Source organism: Macaca mulatta, chromosome 6 (genome assembly GCF_049350105.2).
Source record: "Macaca mulatta isolate MMU2019108-1 chromosome 6, T2T-MMU8v2.0, whole genome shotgun sequence".
Lineage (NCBI taxonomy): Eukaryota > Metazoa > Chordata > Mammalia > Primates > Cercopithecidae > Macaca > Macaca mulatta.
The window spans coordinates 96899482-96927241 of record NC_133411.1 but is presented as its reverse complement, the minus strand read 5'-3'; the positions used below and the strand labels follow the sequence as shown (position 1 = coordinate 96927241).

Sequence of the window (27760 nt, the reverse complement as noted above, 5' to 3'; positions counted from 1 at the left end):
AGTCCAAGTGTAAAATCTTCTTTGAAATCAGCAGGCATTCTTTGCTTCAAATAATTCTGAAGGGATTTAGAAGCCAGATAGGATTAAGGCTTGGAAGAAGGGGAAAAAATTCAGCTCAATCTTAACTGTAAATAAAAGAAAACATGGTGAGAGGGCGGAATGGAAACTTTACTTAGATCCAACAATTGCTACAGTGGTAAATCTGGCTTATTTAGAATTAATGGGGAAAAGAGGCCCCGGTATAGAGTCATTAATCAAAGTATGCAAGAAGGAACTAGTGAAAAATATCTTTAAAACTAAAATTGAGCATCCTCATAGAGTCGGGGGTTTTCAAAAAAAATTCTTAAATCAAGTATTTTTAATCCACATCAATGTGATATTTGATGTTTTTCTCTAATTTGAGACATCTTCCCTCTTGCCTGAATTACTACAGTTTCCTCCTAACTGATCTCCCTGCTGCTGCCCTCACTTTCCTATGGGATCCTTTTAAAAGGTAGATGATGACCTCCTCTGCTCAGAACCCTCCAGTGGTTTCCCGTCTTGCTCAGGGCGAAAGCTCAAGTCCTTGCAATGGCCGATAGAGTCCTATCCCATTTGGCTCCCTCTGACCTCTTCTCCTAAGGCTCCCTCCTTCGGCAATCTGCTCCAGCCATGCTGGTATCTTTGTTGTTCCTCCAATACTCCAGGCACAGCTACTTTCTCAGGGAGAGAGAATTTTCATAGGGTGGAGACTCTCCCCCAACCCAAAACACTGCAGCTCCTACCCTATTGAGTGTTCCTCCATTCACTTACCACCATCTAACACAATTTCATTTATTTATCTTTCATCACAAGAATATACGCTCCACGTGGGCAAAGATTTGGGTTTGTTCATTGCATGTCCCTAGTGCTTTATTAAAGCAGGATTTGAAACACAGTTGCTGCTTAATTAACATTTGTTGAATGAATAGATGTAATTTCTGTCTATATTTTGTCAGATAAGCAACTACCTTCATTTTAGGTATGCATATACACCTCACTATTATTATTTTTTGAGCACGGAAGTTTTGCTTTTGAAATTCTTTTTTGGTTTTGTCAGTGTTGACTAAGCTGAGGATGGTCACAGAAGTGGTCTGTATCTGGAAAGGCCTAGACTAGAAAGAGAAGATGCTGTTGCCTCTTCCATTCTTTTTATTCTTCCCCACTCGCTAGCTTTCCTGTCTCTGTGAATGCAGTGCTGAAGGCCTAAGAAATCAAACTGGATGTCTACTCTCTGTACTCCATTTTGACTTGCTCTCCACTTCTGGGTTATCACTATCTACCATTACCCAATTCCATAGACTGGGTCATGCCTCAGGTTTTCCTTTGGTTTAGTGAACTTAATTACGTTCTATCTTATCATCTTAAATCTCTGAAGAAGTAGGCACAGAAACAAGCAGGATGAAGGTTCCGGGGGAATTCACCTGCACTGATCTATGTGACAGTAGTGATTATAAAGACCATGGGAAACAAAGCATTTCAAATTACAGTCTACTTAAATATAAATATGTAACTGTTCCTTTCTATGTGTACCAATCACCTAGCTAAAGAGTGTAAGGATAGTATTTGTGAGGCTAGTTTTCATCGTGTCTGCATGGATGAAGATGTGAAGATGATTGTTTTCAAGTCATGTTTAGGATCCATGAATTAATTACTAGCATTTATAAACAGCTTTGGATTCCTGAAGCATACGTGACTCTTCTTTTATCCACATTATGGCAAAGCCATGATTACAATAATCACTATGTTTAAAAATCACAGGATTAAAGGCAGCTAGAGAGGTCACGTAGTACATATGCTAGCAGAACATATCCAAATCATCCAGTCTGGTTTTTTCCAAGACTTCGAGAGAAAAGACACAATAATTTTCTCTCTACATAGGTTATTTGAAGATCAGAGATGTAGGAGGTTTTTGTTTGTTTGTTTGTTTTTTAAAAGTTTCACTCCATAATCCAATTTAACTTCATTTCAGATTACTTACAGTATTTCCTTATTGTCCAACAGTTCTTTCTAGTTCTGCTTCTGAAAAGTAGAAACTGGACAGAAAAGGCTGCTAAGAGGATAGAAATAGGAATAATAGGAAGGAGGAGAGAGTAAAAGAGCAGGGTTGAAAGAAATCAGAAAGAGGAAAATCAAGAAGACATGTAAAAAGAATTCAATGTTTTGTTACCCTTTCATTTTTTGATTTATGAGAGAATTGATCTGGTTCTTTTCTCCAGACATTTGCCACTTGAATACAAAGTACAAACAGACTCAGGAATGACTAAGAGATGGATGGTTAATTATAGGTTAGTTCCAGATAAACAAGTCCAGTTACTTAAAAATAAAATGTGTTAATTCTTAATATAATAATAAAAGCATGTAGTAATAAAAATTCAATCTATATAGAAAGTTCTAAGAGGAAAAGGCAAAATCTCCTGCCTACTCCCCTGCCATGTCTAGTCCTTTTCAGCCACTGTTAAAATTCCTTGAGTAACTTTCCAAATGGAAAAATTAAATGCATCTCTCTGCATGTGTGTGTGTGTGAATGTGTATGTGTGTGTGTCGGCAGGGTACGGGGGGTAGGATGGGAGATGCTTATTTAAAATTTTATTCCATAGAAATAACATCATACCTCCTGTCCTATCTTTTCTTCTGAAAATAGACTAAAAACATTTTAAAGTTCTATATGCTTTAGTCATTCAAGCTCCACAAGTAAGTGGAATTTGTCTTTTTAAGCACTGTTTTTCTTCAACAAAAACTTCTTAGGTAAATGAATGAATAAATCAGCAAATGCCAGATTAACTTCACTCTTTTGGACCCAAGTATAACATTATATTGTTTTAATGTACCAGAAGTATCAGTCAACTACTGATAAACATTTAGAATGTTTTTAGATTTTTGCTATTGCTGTGCAAACATTCCTGAACATATCTGTTAAATCTTACATATGTGTATCTGTAAGTAAATCTAAGGTAATTACTTAGCAATGTAATAGTTCAGTCAATTGCATTTCTAATTTTGATACATACTGCCTAACAGGATGCATCAATTTACACTCTCACTTCAGTACAACTTCTATTCTGGGGCAACTTACAAAAACTAAACGTTAGTCACTAAAACATATTCCTAGAAATTACATATTATTTCATCTATAGCCTTTTAACAGAAACTGTGTCAGATAAGATTTTGAAGCACTAAAAATCCTTTTGGCTCTGCTGAGCACTGGGGACATCCTTTTTCTTAAAGACAAAATGCTTGTTCCTACTGGCCAGCTTTCTGGAACTTCGCCAAAATTCACGCTCACCGCTTCTTTTGTATATTCTAATAATAAAATATAACCCTATTCTTGCATTTTTATAAAAAGCTTAATATTTGCATCCTTGTTAAATACAAATAACGATTCAAGAGCATGCAGATATCTTTGAGAAAGTTGTTTATATGAAGGATACAGGTATTGGTCCTATAGAGGTGCTTGAAATCTATCACTTTGACTCACATTAATTCCGCTGTCTATTGACATTAAAATAAGAAAAATAACCTATAGACAGAAAGAAGGTTGTAGTCCCATTAACATTCATGAGGGCTAAGCAGCCGAAGTCCTACATATCAAGTAGGGAATATATCCTTTGTCTGCTGATGAGAGAATGTCTCAGTGATAAATGGTTACAGACAGGGATGTCATGAGGGCAACAACACACAGAACAACTCAGACAATCTTTCTTCAAAAGTCGTCTTCTCCTGCAGTTCTTTTTGTGGCGCTGGGGAGCACAGTTCCTATCCCTGCAAATAAAAGAAAACTATTGCAATGCAAAACTCCTAACCTTTGCAGAGGCACTTACCAGAAAACCAAAAACACACCCTTTGAAAAACAATTTAAAACCAACCTTCAAAGGCTTTCTAATGTATAAATATTCAGACATTCTGAAAAGCACTGCTGTGCACCCTGCACCCCAGCTATTTGTGCCTAAAATGGGTATTGTCGTAACAGTTAGCATGGTCGTCAAAGTGCAACATCTCTAATGTCAACACTGAGAGACATCAGATTCATTAAAATGCTTTACATTCATTAGGTTGGTGCAAAAGTAATTGCGGGTTTTGCTATTCAAATACATAAATTCAAACACATTATCATACTCATTTAATACATTTGTGATAAAAATCATGTATGAAGTCATGAGTTTGTTATTTAACAAGCTAACAGCTCATAGAGTCCAATGGTGACTACCAATGACTCAGTTAATTTTCAAACCAAAATAAGTTACATTACAATTTGTTGACTCCCTTGACTCCTCCAGCCAGGGAAAACATTTCCTGGGGCCTGACTCTAGGTGGCTCACTTTCCTCACCTAAAAACACAAAAGTTGAAACAACCCCCCTCCAACCCTCGTCCTTGGTCCCCCAAGGGTTTCTCTCCAGTATTTTGCTTCTTCGGCAACAGTCTGAAGTCTTCAGCATGAAAAGGGTAACAAGCATGGTGCAATTTTCTGAAACTGTGATGTCAACAGTGCTTTTGAGGTGTCCTTCCCCACCCTAAAGAAAATTCGAGATGCACAGCAAGAAAAAAATGCAAGACAGCTCCCGGACACATCCTGAGCCACGGCTCGTCCTCAGTGTGCCTCCGACAGTCTCTGCCAGCTCCGTGTGGTCGCTGGACAAAGACGCAGCCAGTAGGTCGCTGGGGGTCGCGGGTTCGGTCTGCTGACTTGACCACCAGATCTTTTCCGCTGGGAGTGAGGTGACGGGGAAGAAGGAGAAGAGTTAAGTAAGGGCAGGGCTGGGGATTGGACCCGGTGATTGGACCTGCCCCCGGGCCCCTGCAGAGTCCCTGCGCCTGCGTGCTGGGCGTGGACCTGTGGTTGGACTCCCCCGTTCTGGGCTTGCCCTCCGCCTCCTCCCCCGCCCCTTCCCACCTCCGCCCACTTGACGCGATGACGCACCTCAGGTTTGCGGACGTGGCGGCGGCGTACGGCCCGGAAGGCGGAGACGTTGGCGGCAGAGGCGGAGGCGGACTGGGTCAGCCCAAGGCGGAGGCTGGGCCATGAACTTGCCCGGGACAGCGGGGGCGACGGACCTTTTGGTCATCTCGTCGCAGCGTGTCCCCTGCTAACGAGGACAGGTAAAGGTGGTGGCAGGAGGTGAGGGTGGCCCGGTCAGGAGGGCGGGGTTGGGCCCCACCTGCGTCCTCACTGGAGGGGCTGAGCCGTCGGCCACAGGTGTGGTGGGTGCTGTAGGGCGGGGCTCGGCCCGCAGGGAGGACACCCCCGAGAAAGGGAAGAACTTCCAGACCAGCCCTGCCAGGCCCTCTTGTCACACTGTCGGGGAAACTGAGGCTCAGAAGAAGGACACCTACCGGCTTTATTACGGGGGCAGCTCATTTCCCACCCAAATACAGCATTTCTCCCACAACTTTATGTTGGCGTGAAGTATTCGCTGACGGCATCTTGTCACATCGCTTAAGTGTCATGCCGTGACCGAAGAATCTGAGACGTAATCCTCGCTGACGATAGCAGGGAAAGAAAAACTTGAGGCGTGCGATACAGAGGGGAGGAAGTTAAGTTTTAAAAAATAAAATTGGCCCTGGCAGCGGATAAGGCGCCTTTGATTCTGTCCCTTTGCAACTTTAACTTGTGCCCTGTGACCCTCTTATTGCTTCTTGCTTAAAGAAGGTCAAGGCGAAACACCCAGCAGCAGCCGTTCTACCGTACGAAGGTGTTTGGGAAACCATTTTCAGTTACAGACTGAGCTGATGAATGCTTTAACACTGTTTTGTGGCCCCTCGTAATCTACGTAGCGCGCTGGCTTGTTCCAGGTTTCTGAAGAGGGAATTCGTGCCTTTTTCCTGCACTAAGAGAATTAAGAGAAGTGAATAGAATTGAGCCGGATGAGTTAAATATTATGTACTTTCTAATCTCTGAGTAGTAGACTGGAGTGATTGCCTGGGTCTGTCTATTCACTTCGGTTGGAGACACAGCCAGTTCTTGATCATTCAGAATACCCAGTTTTGTAACTAGGTATAGCCAGCTGCCTGCATTTCATTATAAAGGGGAGTGGAGAGATAGTGAGACAGGTGAAGTTCTGACCTTTAAATTACTATTTAGAAATATATCATGGAGAGAGGTTGATAGAAACAAATAGCTAAAATGGCTTTGGGGCATTGCTTAGTGATTTTCAGTTAGCTGTACTACTAAGCCAATTTTTAAGTTCTAAGAACAAATTATTAGGGAGAAAGTGTCTAACGGGACAGCATAAGTAGTTCGGTATAGCCACGTGTAAATTGCTGTATATTAAGTCTTAACTTTTTTGATCATGGATGCCTTTTGAGAATATGAAGCAATAAAAATTCTCCCCAGAAAAATATACATATGTATAAAATTTGCCTGGAATCTACAGGGTTCATAGACATTCCCTAGATTAAAGACACAAGATTAAAAAAAGACTTGGTTAAATGAGTGGAAATAAAACTGTTATCCTTGGAGGAAAAGATGTGGTCATGACTTCAAAACTACTTTGGAGATACAAAATGTGATAGTTTTCTTTAGTTTGATAGCTGTCAAGTTAGGAATCCTAGTTCTTGGTGGTAATGTAGCACTTAAGAGAACAGTTGAAATAATCTACTTAACATATAGCTATTAGTTCTCTGTGTTATCTTAATAGGAAATCTTGAGCTTTTAAAGCATTACAATATTGCCCTTTGAGCAGGGTCAGAAACTGGCTTTCAAGAGTTGGATTCAACTATATTAAATGGTTTTAAAGCGTTTTATGATAAGTATACGCCTACATAGAAAGTACAGGTTGGGTAGTCCTTACCTGGAATGCTTGAGACCGGAAGTGTTTCCGATTTCTTGGGATTTTGGAATGTTTGCATATACATAATAAGATATATTGGGGATGGGACCCGTCTGAACATGAAATTTGTGTTTCATGTTCAACTTATACACATAGCCGGAAGGTAATTTTATATAATTCGTGTACAAAAGTTTTTGTACCTGGAACCATCAGCAGGCAAAAGTGTCACTATCTCAGCCACCCTTATGGAAAATTTGTGGTTGTTTGGCATTACCATCATTCCTAACTCTGAATTTATGTGCTACTAGTAAGCAATCATTTTTTTACAGTTACTCACACATAAGCGCTTAACAGGAAAAATAAAATTAAAAAAAAAGACATACCATTAATACAGTGAAAAACTAATGTGTTCAGGGTACTTAAGCACATCACCAGAATACCTATACAGGTTTAGCATTCCTAATCTGAAATCTGAAATATAAGACGTGGAATTTTCCATTTGTGGCTTCATGTCAGCACTCACAATATTTCAAATTTCAGAGTATTTAAGATTTGGATTTTTGGGTTAGGGATCCTCAGCCTTTGTAATTTATTGTCATCCATTTTATGTACTCAGATTTTTGGAGCTGGTCTTTTCTGTTTTTTGTTTGTTTGTTTTTTCCTGTTTCACTTGGTGCTCATCCATAGTATTAAAAAATAGTGAGTCTTTGAGATGTTATTTTGCTTTGGCTTCCATGACATAACACTTCCATGGTTTCTCCCTCTTCTGGACACTCCTTGTCCATATTTTCAGGCTGATTTCCTTTCACCAAGATACTGAATGTTGGACTTCTTTAAGGCTCAGTCTTGGGCCCTCTTTTCTTTTTCTATACTCTCTAGGTAATATCATATGTACTCACAGATTCATTTTCACCTATGTGCAGATTGGTCATGAAATTTTATTTCTAACCTAGACCTTTCCTCTGAATTTGACTGTATAGCCCATTTGTCTATTTGCCATTCCTTTTTACTATCTTAGAGGAATTCATAGTCATAGCCATGCACCTACTGCCCCAGCTCCTCTTCCATATCTGAGAGAATGGCACCACAATTTGTTATGTAAATCAGAAATCTTGGTGTGATACTTAACTTACTCCCTCTCTTCATGTCTGAACCACCTTAAGTGCAAAGTATTTTATCTCCAAAGTGCTTCTTACTACTTCTCTCCATCTTTCCCAACAAGAACAGAAAGCAATCTTCCCTTTCTTATGTGAATAATTAACACGAAGCCAAAACTGAATGTGGGATTAGTTTTTTAGGTTCTTGTGTTCCTAGTGAGAGTAGATCAACTTGATGATGGTGAGTTGAGAGTGAGTATGCAAGTAAACAAAAAGTATTCATTGATGCATGTTTTTAACTTAGGTCAGCTCCCAGTCAGTCCTACAATGCTTTTTCTAAAGTATAAATGAACACAGTGACCTAAGATCTGTTCACAGCCTTTATGGACCATCAATTGAAGTTGATGAGGACTCTTAAGTTGGCTAAAAGGCTTCCAGGGAAGCAAAATCATAACCTGTATAGCTGGCATATCTGCACTAAATATAAATACTGAAGTCCAGGAGGAAGTAATACAAAAGATACTCCAAATCTGAATGAATTTACAATGCAGAACAAGCCGGAAAGTTTTGAATTCATAAAAGTGTATGTGTATGTAAAACGTGCTTTGATTCCATCAGAGCTATAAGTTGTATAGTCACAAGTTTTTAATACATAACACAATTATTTCTCTGATTTTCTTCACATACTCAGAATAAGGGGAATTTAAGATTTTATATTTATAAATTATATTTAATGTAATATTTTATAGTGTTTAATTTTATAAGTTCTATTTTTACCAAAAAAATTTAGCAATTTGCCTTTGTTAGTATGTAATTACTCCACGTATTTAGTGATATATGATCTAATGGAGGAGGAGATTACCTCTTCTTCCCATACCTTTGCCTCCACTGCCAAATATGTTTGTTGTACTTTAACAGTTATAAAGCCTGAACCTAGACCAGGCGTGGTGACTCACACCTGTAATCCTAGCACTTTGGGAGGCTGAGGTCGGCGGATCACCTGAGGTCAAGAGTTCGAGACCAGCCTGGCCAACATGGTGAAACCCTGCCTCTACTAAAAATACAAAAATGGGCTGGGCATGATGGTGGGCACCTGTAATCCCAGCTACTCGGGAGACTGAAACAGGAGAATCACTTAAACCTGGGAGGCAAAGGTTGCAGTGAGCTGAGATCGCACTATTGTACTCCAGCCTGGGTGACAGAGTGAGACTCCATCTCAAAAACAAAAAAAGGCCGGGCGCGGTGGCTCAAGCCTGTAATCCCAGCACTTTGGGAGGCCGAGACGGGTGGATCACGAGGTCAGGAGATCGAGACCATCGTGGCTAACACGTGAAACCCCGTCTCTACTAAAAAAATACAAAAATTAGCCGGGAGCGGTGGCGGGCGCCTGTAGTCCCAGCTACTCGGGAGGCTGAGGCAGGAGAATGGCGTGAACCCGGGAGGCGGAGCTTGCAGTGAGCTGAGATCCGGCCACTGCACTCCAGCCTGGGGTACAGAGCGAGACTCTGTCTCAAAAAAAAAAAAAAAAAAAAAACTTAAACCTAATGTTTAAATAACGAATACTATTAAAACAAAAACAAAAGATTGTCTCCTGAATGTACGATACATGCTGTCAGTCAGTTGGATCAGCTACATTCCAAAATTTTCTCTGCTTTTTTTTTCCTCTAGATTTTAACATTATGGCAGGAAGGCATCAGAATCGTAGTTTTCCTCTTCCAGGAGTTCAGTCAAGTGGTCAAGTACATGCATTTGGAAATTGTTCAGACAATGATATGTTGGAGGAGGATGCTGAAATGTATGAGCTTCGATCCAGAGGAAAAGAGAAGGTCCGAAGAAGTACATCAAGAGATAGACTTGATGACATTATAGTATTAACAAAAGATATACAAGAAGGAGATACACTAAATGCAATAGCCCTTCAGTACTGTTGTACGGTAAGTTTTAATATCACATAATGCAATCCATAAGAAATTGTTTGTTTACCCACACTGAAATAAATTCCATGTCCTTTTTTACCTTGTTTATTCCTTTCTCCATTTTTTGCTCTTATTATTTTTTGCATAGAAATCTGTATCACATGGGCTGGGCGTGGTGGCTCACGCCTGTAATCCCAGCACTTTGGGAGGCTGATGCAAGTGGATCACGAGGTCAGGAGATCAAGACCATCCTGGCTAACACAGTGAAACCCCGTCTCTACTAAAAATACAAAAAAATTAGGCGGGCGTGGTGGCAGGCGCCTGTAGTCCCAGCTATTTGGGAGGCTAAGGCAGGAGAATGGCATGAACCCAGGAGGTGGAGCTTGCAGTGAGCCAAGATCCCACCACTGCACTCCACTCCAGCCTGGGCAACAGAGCAAGACTCCGTCTCAAAAAAAAAAAAAAAGAGAAAAATCTGTGTCTGTGTCACATTTGTAAATGTTTACTTTTTAAAATTTTAACAAATACTTGAATTTCTGTGTATTTCCAAATCCACGGATTTCAGTATTGAAATCAACACTTAACTATGTTATCTTCTTATTCAAGTGGTAAAAAAAATGTGGAAATGTATAAGGAAAAGTTTTTCCCTGTCCCAATTTCTTGAGATAACCAGTGTTAACACTTTGGCATGCTCCTGTACCTTTTTTTTTGCTCATAAGTATTTATTTATATATACATGTTTTGGGGAGTTACTAATCTTTGTATTTTTAAACGTGGATTGTATCGCATTTTACTCTGCAACTTGCATTTTTCATTTTTTAGTGTATCATGGACACCTTCATGACCATCCCTCAAAGCCTTATAGATCTAACTTATTATTTTAAATGGTTGTATAATGTCTGTAGTATCAATGTTCCAGTATTTTTAAGCCATTGCCCTATTAATTAATACTCAGGACTTTCTTGGTGTTTTACCTTATGTGGCAAATATCATCACAACTGTATCTTTAAATGGCAGTGCCTTTATTTCTGTGGGATAGATCCCAAAAGTGGGATTGCCAGATAAGAGGAATGGTGTATTTTTAATTTTAATAGATACTGTACTCTATTTGGACCCTTTTTCTGTGTTATTATGTCCATCTTGAGGCCTTAGCAGGATATTTTTATATACACATTGATATGGAAACTGGTTAGAATATTTTGTTTCAAACTTTTTGTTCTTATACTCCCAACAGAATTTTGAAATATATGTACTGTGTACCTCCTCGCACATTTTTAAGTGAACTTAAATTCTTCCTCATGACTTAAAATAGTTACAAAGTGTATAATTTTCAGAATGTTGTATTAACATTTAAAAATAAGACTATTAGAGTGCTCTTTAAATGCATCCACAGAATTCTAAGTACTTCCAGGATTTGCTACCTGAAATTTGTATTTTTTTAAAAAGTGGAAAGTGTGTATATGAGAGCTCTTTTATTAATAGCATGAGATTTTATATCATCCCTTTTTCTCATTAATATTTTCATCTTCCCCCCAAATTTTTCATGATGTAAAGTATTTTTATACTTGAAAAACCTCTTATTGACTACCTGTAATACTTCTCTCCAATAGGAACACACATCTATAAGTTTATATTATATAAATGTATTTATATATATTTATATTCTAAAAAAATTATGGTCATGAGGTTGTATTTTTTTCTACATTTGCAACTATTGCAATAATTCACATTTCTTATTACAATTCACAATTCATCAAAACATTACAAATTTTGATTTTAAAATTTAATAAAATATTTTATTAAAATGAATTTTTTTGATGTAAAAGAGCTGGGTAGTTTTTTCCTCCTACCTTGCTCATGTATGGCAACATCAATTCTTGCCATTATTACATCACAATATATCTAAGTTTATTTCTAAATGTAAATAAATATGTGAGTAAATGTTTTGTAGAGAAATAAGACCATTGATAAATAAATTACAGAATATGTCATAGAAGGTAGATGGTGGAATAGACTTCAAAATGAGAGACAAGGCTAAAAACATCAAGGTACAGATCCAAGAGGAGAGTTTGTGGTTCAGAGGTTTTATAAGATACTAGCTTTCTTTTAATGAACCTAGAAAATTATCTTAGGAAAATTTAACATACCATCTGAATAATTAAAAATAGGTCATATTTCCAATGAGGTACAAAGATGTTTCAGGTATTCAACAGTGATGTAAAGATTTCAAGGAGGAAATATGGTAAACAACAAAGGGAATTTTTGTAGGTATTTCAGAAATGAGTGGCACAGACTATTTGGGATGAAATGCTTTGAGACACTGAGGAAAAGTTTGATCCATACAGTAAGGGAATACGTATTGTAAGATTTTAACAGGAGTGATACAGAATGGAAAAGTTTGATCCATATAGTAAGAGAATACAGTTATTGTAGGGTTTTAACAGGATTGATGCAGAACAACAGAGGGGCCTGCTGATGAATTGAAGGGGATCCAATAAAGAGATTACTAGAATAATAAAGATGATCAGGACTTAGACTAAAATATTTGTGATAAGGATAAAGAAGTGTTAAAAAATGTATTGGGGAAAATCACAGGATATATCAGCTGATTGCTTATGTGAAGTGAGAATGATGAAAAGTGCTTAACATTAATGGAGAGATGGCATTGGCTTCTGTATTAGTCTGTGCTCACATTGCTATAAAAAAATACCTGAGACTGGGTAGTTTATAAGAAAAGAGGTTTATTGGTTCTGTAGGTTTTACATAAAGCAGGCAGCATCTGCTTCTGGGGAGGCCTCAGAGAGCTTTTACTCATGGCAGAAGGCAAAGCCAGAGCAGGCATTTTCACATGGCTGGAGCAGGAGGAAGAGCGAGTGAGAGAGGAGGTTTCATACACTTTTAAACAACCAGATCTCACAAGAACTCAGGACATTATCAAGGGGGAAATCCACCTGCATGATCCAATCACCTTCCCCAGGCCAGTCTCCAACACTGGAGATTATAAGATGACATGAGATTTGGGTGGGGACACATACCCAAACCATATCAGCCACTATAGTAGGAAAGGTGATGAACAGAATTAGTTAAGATAAGCAGTGCATCTTTTTGATGGGAGCATGAGCAACAAAAAAATTAAAAAATGTATTATAAAAGGATTTATCATTTAAAAAATACAGTAAGTAGTTAGTGGTATATTCCACTTAGAAATAATCTTAAGAATTATTAAAAATCTGTCAGTTATACAACTGATGAGAAGAATAAAAAGTCCAAGGTTGGAATCTTGAATGCAACCAAGGAAGTTGGCATAGCATAGAAATCATTATAGGGATATTCAGAGAGATAACTTAGGTAGATACTAAACCTTGGAACCCTAATTCAAAAAGAGTATTAAGTAGATTAGTAGGAGTACACAATACCAAGCAAAAGAGCATTTAAAGAGAATGGGGTCAAACTTTGGGATTTGTCAGTGAATCTTCATTTGCTGTAAGACAAAACAGTGTGAAGGTAGTAAGATGATAAAACACCCTTTATCTTTACTGTTTCATCTTTTAGTTATTGTTCAACCCTTTCTTTCTAATCCCCCCACACATACACTGCAAGATAATTTTTCCAGCTTGACCTCTTTTAGTCTTCATTGTACTTGATCACGAATCTACAGTTGATTCTGTTCACTACTCCCTCATAAAGACCCTCTCTGCTTGACCACCTTGAATTTTCAGGTTTCTGGTTTTCCTACTGTTAACATTTAATAATAGCTAACTTTTATATGGCATACTATATATCACTGTTCTGAGTGTCCTGCAAAATTTAAATCATTAATGTTCACCTCAACCCTATAATGTAGGTAGTATTATTACTGCCTTATTGCAGGTGTGGAAACTTAATGGCAAGGAGGTTAAACAACTTGCCCCAGGCCGTACAGCTAGAAAGTGTCAAAGCCATGCTTCAAACCCAGTTATCCATGCTTTTAACCACTATTGTATATTCCCTTCCTGGCCATTCTTCATCTCCTTTGTGGATTTCTGTTACTCAGCATACCCATCAAATGTTGGAGTTCCTTAGGGATCTTGTTTTTTTCTCCCAGGCTTTTTCTAGTGAATCTGTCTACTCTTTGACCTCTTTCACTTCAATTACTTTTTTTTTTTTTTTTTTTTTTTGAGATGTAGTCTTGCTCTGTTGCCCAGGCTGGAGTGCAGTGGCATAATCTCTGCTCACTGCAACCACAACCTCCCAGGTTCCAGTAATTCTCCTGCCTCAGCCTCCCGAGTAGCTAGGACTACAGGCACGTACCACCATGCCTGGCTAATTTTTATATTTTTAGTAGAGATGGGGTTTCATCATGTTGGCCAGGCTGGTCTCGAACTCCTGACCTCAAGTGATCTACCTGCCTCGGCCTCTCAAAATGCTGGGATTACAGGCATGAGCCACCATGCCTGGCCGACTTCAATTATATTTTTGCTGATAGTCCACAAATCTGTGTCTCCAGCTGAGATCATTCTTGAGTTTCAGACATATATCTACAACTCTGTCCTGAACATCTTCCACTTGTGTATCTCAAGCAGCTCCAAGTCAGCATGTCTAAAATCTGCATTCATCCTCTTCTTACCCTCCACAGTGTTCCATTTCTTAATGAATGCCATCATCCCTCAAGTTGACCAAACCAGAAATCTAAGCTTCATACTAGAAGCTTTATCTTTATCTCTCTGACATCAATCAGGTGTTACATGATTAGGTTTTAGATTAAAGCATTGATGGAAATGAATGGGACTAATAGATGGTGGGAGAACCTGGCATACCAATTGGTAATCTGCCAGACACTCCCCTCTTCCCCCAACACAGTGGAATAGGATGTACAGACAGGTTATCTCAGAGTGGATGGGATAATACAAACAGGTTGAGGAATAGATAACATATAGAGAAAAAGCTTATGTGATTAGTCTTGAAGGTAGTTGAATAATGCATTTACACTGAGAAGTTTGTGGGGGGGGGGTGGAAATGGCTTCAGAAGTAAGGGGGATAAATTACCAGTTTTTTAAATTCTAAGGTATATATGCTTTTCCACACATTTTAGCATCTTTTTTTGGAATGGTGGCGTCTTCAATTTTTGGTGAAGCTTTTTTTTCCCCCTAGATATACATAAAATAATGCTGCATCTTAAGAGTTATGGCATCTTAGTTTTGATAAAATATGGTAGTTTTAGTTGGGTAGCATTTGTCTATATTCCAGTTTCCAAATGGGAATAAAGAAGATAACTACCCATAATCCTTCCTTCACAAATTGTTTACAAGTAGAAGGACTGTGGTATTTATGCATGATGCACAAAGGGAAGCAGCAAAGGATTCTAGGATTTACTTAAATAGCATTAATTAGTGTTACAAATATATGTGGGTGATAGTAGAAAGTAGTGATTTCCTAAGATTGGTAGATCTAAAGTGGTGTAGAATTCTCATCTACAACTAAAATTAAAATTTCTCTGGGTGCAACTTAATACTACTAATAATTAAGTTCAACTTTTTTTTTTCCTCCAAAAGTAACTAGGATGAATGACTATTGCTATCTTTATTTTGATTTAGAATTCAGTTGTATGTTGCTTTTTTTTTTTTTTTTTTTTTTTTACAGGTAGCAGATATCAAGAGAGTTAACAATCTCATCAGTGATCAAGACTTTTTTGCCCTTAGGTCTATCAAAATTCCAGTAAAAAAGTTCAGTTCCTTGACCGAAACACTTTGTCCTCCAAAAGGAAGACAGACTTCACGTCATTCATCTGTTCAATACTCTTCCGGACAACAGGAAATTTTGCCAGCTAATGATTCTCTTGCTTACAGTGACTCAGCTGGTAGCTTTTTAAAAGAAGTAGACCGAGACATAGAACAAATAGTAAAGTGTACAGACAATAAGAGAGAGAACCTCAATGAGGTAGTATCGGCCTTAACAGCACAACAAATACGTTTTGAACCTGATAACAAAAACACTCAACGTAAAGATCCCTATTATGGAGCAGACTGGGGAATAGGGTGGTGGACAGCTGTTGTGATAATGTTGATAGTAGGTATAATAACACCAGTGTTTTATTTGTTGTATTATGAAATTTTAGCTAAGGTGGATGTTAGTCATCATTCAACAGTGGACTCTTCACATTTACATTCAAAAATCACACCCCCATCACAGCAGAGAGAAATGGAAAATGGAATTGTGCCAACTAAAGGAATACATTTCGGCCAACAAGATGATAATAAACTGTATAGTCAAGATTCTCAGTCACCTGCTGCTCAACACGAAACATAGCAATTAGTTCGTAATCAAACGTTAGTAGTCACATGTGCATCTGGAATGTGGTGAATCAGTTATATCCAATAATCACTTCAAAGGCAGAATTTAAAGAGATTGAGATGCTTTTGTTTTTAACAAAAGGATTTCACACTTTGAACATTTTTTGAGCAACTAGTTGATGTTGAGAGCAGTTGATCCATAAATCTGGTGTGTCAATGTTTCAAGCAGAAATTAATTTAAACGTGTGTTTAGGAAGTTCTTAACTTGGAAGATGTATCATTTTTCTTAAGATGTATGTTTAAATTTTTTTTTTTTAGGTAATTTTTAAAAAGTTTATTAATGTTAAATTTATGATGCAGAATGATAGCATCAGTTATCTGCAGCTGAAAAAAATTTACTACTATGAACCCCCAAAATATTCAGTTGCAAGAAATTTTGATTCTAAAATTATTCATGGTAGCATACGTAACACACCACTTCAAAACCTTTAAAAATTACATTTAGCACATGTACTATGAAAGCATACATACAAAGAGAAAGGGGAAAGTGATTTATAATTCCTACAACAGAGGCCAAGAAATAGATTAAAATATTTTCAAGACCCCAAAATAATGTATTATGGTTGGGAAGTCAGTAGAACACTGGAATAGGTGAAGACCTGACAGTAATTTTTGTCTTAAGAATGCTTTCTTTAGGACAGACCCTTTAACCTCACCTCTGTGCATCTGTTTTTAAAATGATTATATTTGTCTCTGATATTTGAAAGCACTTTTGTAGTTTTGATGATGAAAAATGTTAAACATGTACATATTACCATTATTTAAGAAATAATTCCTTACATACTGTGATAAATCATTGCTGTTACATACAGTAACATGTCTTAATTATATTTAATGCCTTACTGCTTTATATAAGTAAATCCAAGTTTCAGAATTAAAATTAAGCATTATTTCAGATGGTCCAGTCAGATGCGTTACATAGGCTATATAAATTTGTCTCCATTTTCACCATCAAGCACAAATAATTGGGTCAAAACTGTCTGAGGTCTGTTGAAGAAAACGGTTCATTAGGCAAAAATGAGTAGAGGTCTTTTATATTAACTGTAACAGACAAATTAGTAATCCCTTAACCTCTGTTTTCAAAGAGAAAATACCCAATTTAGACTTTTTTCCTGAACTATACATATAGCATCAAATTGGGAAACAAAGGCCAAAGGTGTATAGATTGCTTGAAAGGGCGTGATAGTGCCTGTTTGTTTTTGTTTTTTTTTTTTTTTTTTTTTTTTTGAGATGGAGTCTCACGCTGTTGCCCAGGCTGGAGTGCAGTGGCGCGATCTCGGTTCACTGCAAGCTCCGCCTCCCGGGTTCCCGCCATTCTCCTGCCTCAGCCTCCTGAGTAGCTGGGACTACAGGCGCCCGCCACCGCGCCCGGCTAATTTTTTGTATTTTTAGTAGAGACGGGGTTTCACTGTGGTCTCGATCTCCTGACCTTGTGATCCGCCCGCCTTGGCCTCCCAAAGTGCTGGGATTACAGGCTTGAGCCACCGCGCCTGGCCGATAGTGCCTGTTTTTAAGATCTGTTGAGTCGGCTATAGTCTGGCTAAGGAAGAAGCGTTTGCATACTGATTCCATCATTTAATCTTTAAAAGTATGTGTTCTAAAAATGTAACCAGAATGATTCTTCAATAGAAATGAGATTTGGTGGAGTCTGGATTGCCTGTTTTGTATATAATATATACTTAAGATATATAATACCACCTCATTTTCTGGGCATTATTTCCTAATTGTTGATGTTTCAGGCTTTTGATAAGTCATTTTATATATTTCAAATTTCAGTTGGAATAAGTATTTATGGCAAGTGGAGTTTTATGTACTTTCAGAAGACCATCAGGAAAAGACAGGACAAAGAAGTCAAACATTAAAGCCTTTGCAAATATTAGAGGACCTTAGCCAATTACCAACAAGTATTTAATAGGGAAGTTACAAATTGGTTCTCTTAGCAAATTAAACATTTAAAAAATAGTTTTAATGTGCCTTGGGCATCTTGAAAGGAAGAGTGTGATATAATTTATGCTCAGTGTTAACTGGTCAGTTTACATTGTATTTATTAAGCCTGCTGAAAAATGAGGTTTTAAGGAAGAAAATGCAGATTATTTTAGGGTAAACAGGCCAGGTGTCCTTTGAAGAACTTTGTTTACATCAAATTGATGAAATTACAGTCAGTGATTCCTTACCTTTTTGCTAGTTGTACTTTGAAATTGTTATGGGTTCGATTTCCAAAATATGTTATTTATTTTTAAAGGAATAAGGTGTGCTGTGTATTTGTTGATTAAAAACCATTTGTCTTGCAGAGTATCCTTTTTTGAAGGAAATATACATCCTTATAACACATCAGGTAGTTTTCTTTTTTCTATATTTAAATTATATATTTTTGAATTAATTGAATATAATTTGAGTTACATATAATTCTGTATAAAGGTTACCTATTGAATTACAGTTCTTATCCGTTTAGAAAAGAATTTTCTAAGCATTTAAAACATTTGGAATAATTTTAGTTTCTAAAAAGTACTAATGTAAGTTAAGTTTGTATCAAATGCAAATTACCTTGTATAACTAATTAACAAGCACAGTTATTGTTTAACATTGTGATTTTAATTGTGTTGACACCCTTATTTGAATCTGCTGCTTTACATGTGGCCTGTGTGTGTGTCTGCATGTGTGCACGCATGCACTTGTATGCAATGTAAAAGTAACAGCAGAATTACTGCATTTGGTTCACTTAAAATTTTGGAGTTAGCAAGTAAAGAAAAAGCTGATAGTTTTGTGAAGTCTGGGTTAAAATAAAATTGCTATCCCACTCCTAGGAAGTTATGGGGTTCCTGTTTTCAAAAGGTATTTTAAAAGTGGTTATAGACTCTGCTGGCCACATTAAAAATTAGAAGACTCATGTTAAATTATCTTCTCCAAAGGACTTTTTATTTACAGCTTTTCTTTTGCTGGACTCTACCTGCTTGGCTCAGTGTCCTGAAGTTTTTTTTAAATGAACCACTACTTAGTAATTAGTTCTTTTTTATTTAAAGTATTTACTTCTAAAATTACCTAGTTGGAAATATGAAGGATACGCTTAGTTTTAGAAATATCATGAAGCAAGGATCTAGTCAGTGTTACAGGATAAAAGTGGAGTCTTTTAAAGTCTGTATTTAAATGGTGCATTGATGGGATTCATTTTTTATTTGAATTACAAAAATGTTGCTCAGGTAATCAGTATTTTCTTCCACGTATGTGCATATTGCACTGTTAGATCATAGAAATATCTGAATGCTTTAATTTTTATGTATGTAAAATCTATAAATCTTTTGTATAATGTATTTTATACAAATGTAACTAGAACATTATGTTAGCATGTACATCTGTAAAATGTTTTTAAAATTTTTTGCCCCTTATTTTTCATATTTTGAAAGATCTGTAACATGTAATAAAGTTTCTATTATTCAATCTAAAATGGAAGCCAGTGAATTTAATTGAATAAAGCAAAGCTTTTCTCCTCTACTCTTAAACTAATACAGAGATATTATGTAAGATACAGCAAATTGCCAGAGGTTTACCAATTCAGATTTCCTGTTTGCTACAGTGAGGCAGAATACCCTGGATTATCTCTAAGACATAGATAAAACATTTTAGATGAATGTTCTTTGGGGGATTTTCCTCAGGGTAAGATCTGGTAAGGCATGGTCCAGGAATTTCTATGAAGTTGTAGATGAGTCATTATCTACAGATTATAACCTGCTCTATTTATATGTAGTTTTAATTTATTATAAAACAACCTCAAGAATACTGTTTAAAAGATTCTTAGCAGAAAAATTGAGAAAGGTCTTTGGAGCTTTTATTTAATGGAGGAATGTGTATAAACCCTGTTTTTTTCTTTTTCCCATTTTCAAATGCATCTTGATCTTAAAATTGTATTTTTTAAATAAAATGGAAATTTTTACTACAGGGGTTTTATTTTTTAATTTTTTTTTTCTTTTTTTTTTCTGAGACAGACTCTTGCTTGGTCGCCCAGGCTGAAGTGCAGTGGCATGATGGTTCACTGCAGCCTCGAGCTCCCGGGGCCAATTGATCCTCCCATGTGAGCCTCCCAAGTAGCTGGGACTACAGGCACATGGTACCACACAGGCTTGAGATTTTAACCATGTAAAAGCAAAGCCATGGACATTGTACATTTGAAGGTAGTGAAGTGAAAAGTTTAACAAGAATCTCCATGGACACTGTACATTTGAAGGTAGTGAAGTCAAAAGTTTAACAAGAATCTTCTGAATGTCTTAACATTCTCTGGTATCCAGTATAAGTCAGCCCAAGCACGAATGATCACACTAAATTATATTGTCTGCCAAATCTCTTAAGTTTGTTGTCATAACTGTGTGTGTGTGTGTGTTGCCATCTTGGCTCACTGAAGCCTCAACCTCCTGGGCTCAAGCAGTCCTCCCACCTCAGCTTCCTCTTGGCCCACTGAAGCCTTGACCTCCTGAGCTCAAACAGTCCTCCCACCTCAGCCTCCCGAGTAGCTGGGACTTATAGGCACAGACCAGCATGCCCATCTCACAACTTTTTTGAATAATCATTACCCAGAGTTTTGTTGTTTGTGGTGATTGTTTATTCAAGAATATTTGGAACAAGCATTCCTGCTTAATATATAGTTACTAGGTAAGATCTGTATTAACAGTTTTCTCTGCCAAATAAACATTTAAATAAGTTCAAAACAAAATATCTTACTATAAAACGAACGCAATTTTGTAAGAATTTAATGTGTAAATAAATACAGAAAAATAAGCATTACAGCAACCAAACAGTTTTGCTCATGATAGCAATTTTAAAGACACTTCAACAAATACTTTTATGTAACAGGCTAATTCTGCAAAATAACATTCACTTTCCTATGGAATAATTTCACAGTCTCAGATTTTAAGCCAGAAAAATGAGATTCATGCTGGTAAAGCAACCTGCAAATCCTGCTTGTTCTCACAACTACTATACTTTAACATTGTAAAAAGATCTTTCAAAGGGGGAAAGAAGGCTCTTAAAGGGTATGGCTGGTACCTCCCAGAGTAAATCCTTGCCCCAAGGGGCTGCCCTACTATCTGCAAGATTAAAACGGTCATGACAAATTCAAAGCTAAAAAAAGAAATAACCTTTATCTTCAGTGTATTTGCCTGGTTCAAGTGGTTATCTGCAGATTTATAATAAGTAAGTAAACAGAACAATATTGATAAGATTTCCGAGAACTAAATGGTATTTGGCTCTCGTACTAAGGAGTTGAAAGAATAAAACACCTATGTTAATTACCAACCACAAATGACAACTTTTTGTGAGGTTTCTATTCTACGGCTTACTTTATTCATATATTCCATTTAGAATCTTAAAAATTTTTTGACAACTTCCTTTAAACAAGAAGTAATTCACAAATGGTTAACACAGCTCTAAACTAATAAGATAGGTCCTCACACCCATCTTGAATTATTTAAGAAAGTATTGCCATTGAAAGTGATCTTTTTCCTGAGAAATTCATGTTGCAAAATGGCGCAAGACAATACACATTTTCTCCAATTTTCTGCATGAATACAAGATAGGAAAATAAGATTATATTTTGTGAGGAAAACATGTTTCTTAAAATTGTGTTTTCAGTTACTCTCCAAACTACAAATTTTTAGAGGGTGAGGGCCAAATGTAAATTAAGAACAGATCTTTAAGGCAAGAGAATGAATACATATGGTAAATTTTGGTTGGTGTTTAAACAATTTTTATAGGAAATTGTTTACAAGTAGAGAAACTAAGGCACAGAAACAACCAAGCTCAGGTTCAAGGTTGAGTTTAATAGTACAGGTAGAAACAGAATCTAGGGATCTGATTCTCACATTAGAGGATAATATCTTCCCAAAAGGGAAAAATAAAATTATTTCTTTTGGTAGATAACATTGATAAATCATTTTTGAAATATATAATATGAATTTCCTTGAAAATCTTTGGCATTTGTGAGAGTCTTTGTAGGCTCAGGTTTTTGGGTATTTTTCCCAAAATATAAAGTTAAGAGAGCTAGCTTTGAAGTTAAACAACAAAAAAATTAATCTTAATTTCAAAATGACCTGAGTTCACTTTGCATTTTTATATAAATCAATTGTACAGCTTGAGTACTCTGAAACATAAAAGGCCACCACACTTCATAGAGTTCACACACATGCATTCTACATGATATTTATATGACCAGAACTTACTTCACATTTACATAAAATATAAAATTAAATAAAATGTTAGTCAAATTTTTCATAAGCCCAACTATTTGAAGATGTCAGTTATTACAGTGGGATGATTAATTCATATATCATATAGTATTAAGTTAGTCCCAAATTCAAGTATTTATAATATTCACCCCATGTGAGAGTTTCTTTGTACTGGCTAAGATGTGAGTTGTGACATTTATATTGCTCAGTTTGGTATTTTTCCCTGTGTGTATGTTTTCCATCACAAAATCTCTATCTCACAATTCTGTACTTGTAAGAGCTCAGGTAGGTTTATGTAGTCATAATGCAGTAGTCTAGAACACACCATGTAAAGGTAAAAAATAAAATTATTTTCAAGTTTCTTTGTTTTTAAAGTGCTCCATGTGCTGTATTATATCAACTTTCAGGTTATAGAAATCCATTATGACTAGCAGTAGTTTTACAAAAGATCGGCAGTTAAGCAAGAATGATTTCTTCAAGTACATATACATAGATTATAATAGAGCAAAAATTCTTTAGGCACATTCATATTCAAATAATAATTAAAAAAATCCATGAGAGTACGTGAGAGAGATGGCAGAGGTGTTTAGAAGGAATGTCAGAATGTCAGGGACTAATTTGTAAGGTAACTAGTATGTAAACTCAAAGTGGTTTTGAATATTTTGGTAACAAATATTTGTCCAAAACAAAACAAAACAAAACAAAAATAAATGTTTGTTCCTCATCAGAGACAAAATACAAATCAAGTCTGTCCAAATGTTCAGAAGCTGCGTCATAAAAATATTTTTTGAAAAATTTCATGCCTAATAGGTTGCTTCATCCATGTTGTCATCACTGTCTGCGCCAAAATCATCTCCATCTTCAAAGTATGAATTAATGTAGTCATTTTCCTAAGTGAAATGATACATTCCTTTGTCAATATTAAAATGAATGAGTAGTAAGAAAATATTCCAGGCTTAAAAGTCTCTGCTTTTTTATCAGCTCCAAAAACACAACAGTTTTCGCTTGTGTTTACCTGTGCTACTTTCTTCCTTAAGACTACCACCTCCCACTCTTGTCAGGCACCAACTAGCTAAGAGAACATGAACGGTTGCCCATACCATCTCGATAGGATAATATAGCCACTAACACATTACAGCTTACTGGGATGATACATAGTTTAGTTAGCTAAACCTCTAAACACTTACCCAAAAAATGCACAGACACTCAAGAAAAAAAGCCAGTTTACATTAACATCCATTAGACTACCCCAGTACTGAGATTTTTAGTCACAAAGCATAACTGAGCATAAGCCAGAGTCACTTTTACTTCCAAAAAAAAAAAAAAAAAAAAAAAAAGCCTCATGACACCAAACCAAATCCTAAAGATGCCTATATTATACACTATTTAGGGCTTCTTAGTTTCTTTTTCTTGTGGCTGAATAAGACTATCGTCCATGCAAATAACTCAGAAAATATCTGTGCTTTCTATCAAAAATTCAAAATCTTACTTTCTTATTTATTTATTTTTCTGGGCCTCCAGTATCTTGCAATCAAAAATCCACTTTGGATATAAATTAAACCTACGAGTTATTAATCAGTTGCAATGTATGGATTGTATTTGGATTCTGTTTGAAACAAACAAACCTTTTGAGACAACCAAGAAAATTCAATACTGGCCTGGTATTTGATGAAATTAAGAATTACATTTCATTGTATGTATGTTATAATGATACAGTGATGTTGCTAAAGAGCCCTTATTTTTGAATCCATACTGAAATATTTGTAGATTAAATGATACAATGCCTAGGATTTTCTTTGCAATCCAAGGCACATGGGGCACAGGGAATGGGATGGGTGGACAGGGAGGGATTGGGTAGATCAATGAGTGGTTGAAAGGTTAGCTATGAATTGACCATTGTTAAAGCTGAGTGATAAGACCATGGGTGTTTCTTTTACTAGTCAGTACATTTTTGCACATGATTGAGATCTGCTATAAAAAGAGATTAATCTCCACACCTCTACTATCTATAGTAAGAAATACAGACTATTCTCAAATTTTATTAATTTTTTTAATAAATTTTATTTCTCCTATCAATTTTATTAACTTTTTTCCAAAGTTTTTTTTTTTTTTTAACTATCTGGATAGTGGGATTTTTAATATAAATGTATTTACATAATGCAAGAAAAGTAACATGTATTATTCACTGTATATGCATTATTTAGATAGTTATCTCATTACTTTTTCTTCCCTAGATACTGTAAGTTTCTGCATCCAGCTAAGACCATTCCCATCTCTGGAAAGTTGGCCTGGCTTTTCTGGTGCCCAAAAAATTTGGCAATATTTAGACATCTGGGTGAAGCTTGGGGCCTGTATACCAGGGGAGGGTGGCATGGTTGAGAGTTCAAATGAGGTCTCATTGTAAAGGAGACCTTTGGTAAGAACACTTGTGTAGAAATAAAAGTAAGCCGATTTGTACATAAAGTGGAGATGAATAAGGAAACGACACTCTAGTATTCTAAATCAAGCATATGTCACTTGTGTTTTAGACATGAGTACCTCCTCCAAGTTCTGTTTAAGTGGTTCAAATTTGGTAATTGTGTAATGTTAGTAATCTTGATACAGGTACAAAGTAGTGAAACCTATAATTTCAGTAGTGAAACTGATGGCTTAAATGGTTCTAGGCTCCCATTTGAGCCCTTGTGTTTTTCTTCAATTACAACATTCAAAAGATTGAAGAAGACAAGTTTTTATTTCCTTGATTTTACTAATAGGTGTTACCAGATAATTTGCCGCATTTTATTCTTCAAATGAAAATGCGCCATCAAATCCTCAATACATTGGATAAATTACCACAAATTTTAATTAATAATTGCTAAAAAGAGCAGAGAGGAATAATTTTAAATGTAGAAAGGTGTTAATGAAGATCTCCTTTCCAACCCTCACTCAGCCATACATGCAGAACACACATCTATTAAAATGGGGAGTTTTTTGGTTGTTTTTTTGTTGTTTTTTTGTTTGTTTGTTTTAAATGAAATGTTATAATAAACCCACTGGTGTTGTTTAATATTCTGCTAAGGCTAAATGAAGAATTCTAAAACTACTAGAATCCCAATGTTTGTTGTTTTTGTTAGAGGAGATCTTAATTTCAACACAGATATAGTTCCAACTCAACTCAGTGCAAGCAGACATTGTCAACAGAGCATTGCAAATGCCAGTCTTGTCTAGAATATTGACCACACAAACTAGAACCTATAGCACCACCACTCTACTACCCCCATGGCAGTGAGACAACCAAATGTATCTCCAGACACTACTAAATATCCCTTCAAGAGTATTGAAAATCACTGGTTTACAGCAATAAGCTTTCAAATATGACCCAAACTTGGCTCTTCCATTCAAAGCAACTGAGCTTTCTAAAATATAAACATCATTATACCATTCCACTGTTTAAAACCCCTGAATGCTCCCCACAGTGCTCAGGATAAAGTCAAATTTCTCAGCTTGACATTCAAAGTCCTTAATGACCTGCTCATCTCTCCAGCTTCATCTCTTAACATAAGCCCACTTACATCCTCTAGTTCAGCCATACCGATTTATCTTATCAGTTAAATTAAGATGCTACACTCTCATCACCTGCAAGCCTCTCTCCATGTTCTTTTTTCTCCCTGTAAGTGTCCACTCCATTCCATGTTTCTATCTTGATGTGATTAGCTCTTCAGATCACCTAAATTGTCTTCCTTAAAATATCATCTTTGATATGCCTAAAATAGACTTTGGTGTGCCCATAGCATCTCTTATGTGCCGCTATAGCATCCTGTACTAACATATCATAGCGTTATTCACTGTGTATTAACTGTTACCTTTCTTGTCTCTCTAGTGATTTCCCTGAGAGAAGAACTGTATCTTATCTTCATATTCCCATTGCCTAGTACAATTCCAAGCATATACTTAGTGTATACTTACTATAGGTTGAATGAAAAAGAACTGAGGAGTTACACGTCTATACAGGGTAACTATGGGGAGGGAAGCAATCAATCAGAGAGATTATGGCAAGAAAAAGAAGCCCAAGGGAAGAACCCTGAAGAACACTGACATTTAAAGATTAGAAATAACTCAAGAGACTACAAAAATGTATCAGAAATAGGAGAAAAATGAGAAGCATCATGTAACAAAAATGAAGGGAAGCTACCATGTTTGTCTACGACTTGGCAATTAGCACAATCCCTGACATACAGAAGATGCATATAATTGCTGAAAATTGTTGAATTTAAAGGAAATTATATGTATTTATATATATAAGTATATATATATGTTGCCCAGGCTGGAGTGCAGTGGCATAATCTCGGCTCACTGCAACCTCTGCCTCCTGGGTTCAAGTGAGTCTCCTGCCTCAGCCTCCCAAGTAGCTGAGATTACAGGCACCTGCCACCATGCCTGGCTAATTTTTGTATTTCTAGTAGAGACTGGGTTTCACCATGTTGGCCAGGCTGGTCTCCAACTCCTGACCTCGTGATCTGCCTGCCTTGGCCTCCCAAAGTGCTGGGATTACAGAGTAAGCCACTGTGCTTGGCCAGGAAATAGTATTTTAATAATAGAGCTATCAGAAGTGTTAAATACTACAGAAAACTTAAGTGACATAAAGGCTAAAATTTGTCTATGGTGAGCATGGTAGCAATAATTTCTTTCTTTAAGCTACTTCTATTTGTCAAAAGCAATAATTTGAATAGGATGGAGGTGAAACTAAGATTGAAAAGAGCTAATGGTGGGGGAGGAGGAAGGTGATGACAGCTAAAGCAGCTTTCCAAGAGATGGCATGAAGGAGAATGTAGACACCATATTTTACAATGGGAAATGAACATATTTTAATTCATGAATGGAAGAGACAGACAGAAAAAGAGGTTAAAAATATGGAAAGGGAAATGACCTGAGGACTATGGTTCCAAAAAAGGATAGGACCGTTAGCCCCAAATAGGATAAAGGGGATTTCCTCCCTCGATTAAAAAAAAAAAAAAAAAGAGGAGGAGGAAGGAAGACACTGAGTTTGCAGGCAGAAAACATGAAATTAATAGAGTTTCCTCTTGATGACTTCATTTCCTGTATGGAGGTACTATCACCTGCTAAGAGTGAAAGAAAAGGTAGTAAACAAAGGGAAAGAAGAAGAAAGAAGTTGATCTAAAATAACTGCTGTAAAGAGCTGACTTAAAAAGAGAAACAGAAAACATGTTAGCCAGAAAAATAGGGCTAGTGTTTTTGAGGGGCATCAATTTCTGTGATTCCCAAGAAATGCTCAATAGGTCAGATTTGAAAGGGGAAAGAGATAGAGAATGGATATGATCAAAGTTGGCTTTGGTCTAGAGTGTGCGCTGGGAGGACAAGAGACAAGAATAATGGCAAAAAAGAAGATGAAGGGTGAGCAAGGGTCTAAGTTTCTTAGAAAA

General features: G+C 36.6%; 2 protein-coding genes and 1 long non-coding RNA gene across 25 annotated transcripts in view; 1 reads left to right on the top strand and 2 right to left on the bottom strand.

The window, feature by feature from the left end:
* Positions 1-3416: 3416 nt before the first annotated feature.
* On the bottom strand, positions 3417-4851 carry LOC144341321 (uncharacterized). The gene is made up of 2 exons (XR_013418180.1): positions 4347-4851; positions 3417-3780 (listed from the first exon to the last, which is right to left on the bottom strand). It is a non-coding gene; the product is annotated as an uncharacterized LOC144341321 (long non-coding RNA).
* A 128-nt stretch (positions 4852-4979) lies between these two features.
* Positions 4980-19570, top strand: LYSMD3 (LysM domain containing 3). 2 transcript variants are annotated; one of them, XM_015140401.3, is made up of 3 exons: positions 4980-5116; positions 9552-9817; positions 15478-19570. In XM_015140401.3, exons 2-3 carry the CDS (start codon positions 9563-9565, stop codon positions 15604-15606), a joined length of 384 nt encoding a protein of 127 aa, XP_014995887.1. In that variant the 5' UTR covers positions 4980-5116; positions 9552-9562; the 3' UTR covers positions 15607-19570. The 2 variants fall into 2 exon arrangements, with proteins under 2 accessions (XP_014995887.1, XP_014995885.1); XM_015140399.3 differs by having other exon boundaries at positions 15419-19570.
* Positions 19571-20696: 1126 nt separating this feature from the next.
* POLR3G (RNA polymerase III subunit G) overlaps positions 20697-27760 on the bottom strand; it is a 42295-nt gene continuing 35231 nt past the window's right edge. For all 22 annotated transcript variants that reach the window (XM_078004457.1, XM_078004450.1, XM_002804455.4 and 19 more), the window contains one exon: positions 20697-23230. In XM_078004457.1, coding sequence (XP_077860583.1) covers positions 23144-23230 — 87 coding nt within the window. In that variant the 3' untranslated portion in view covers positions 20697-23143. The remainder of the gene's footprint in view (positions 23231-27760) is intronic.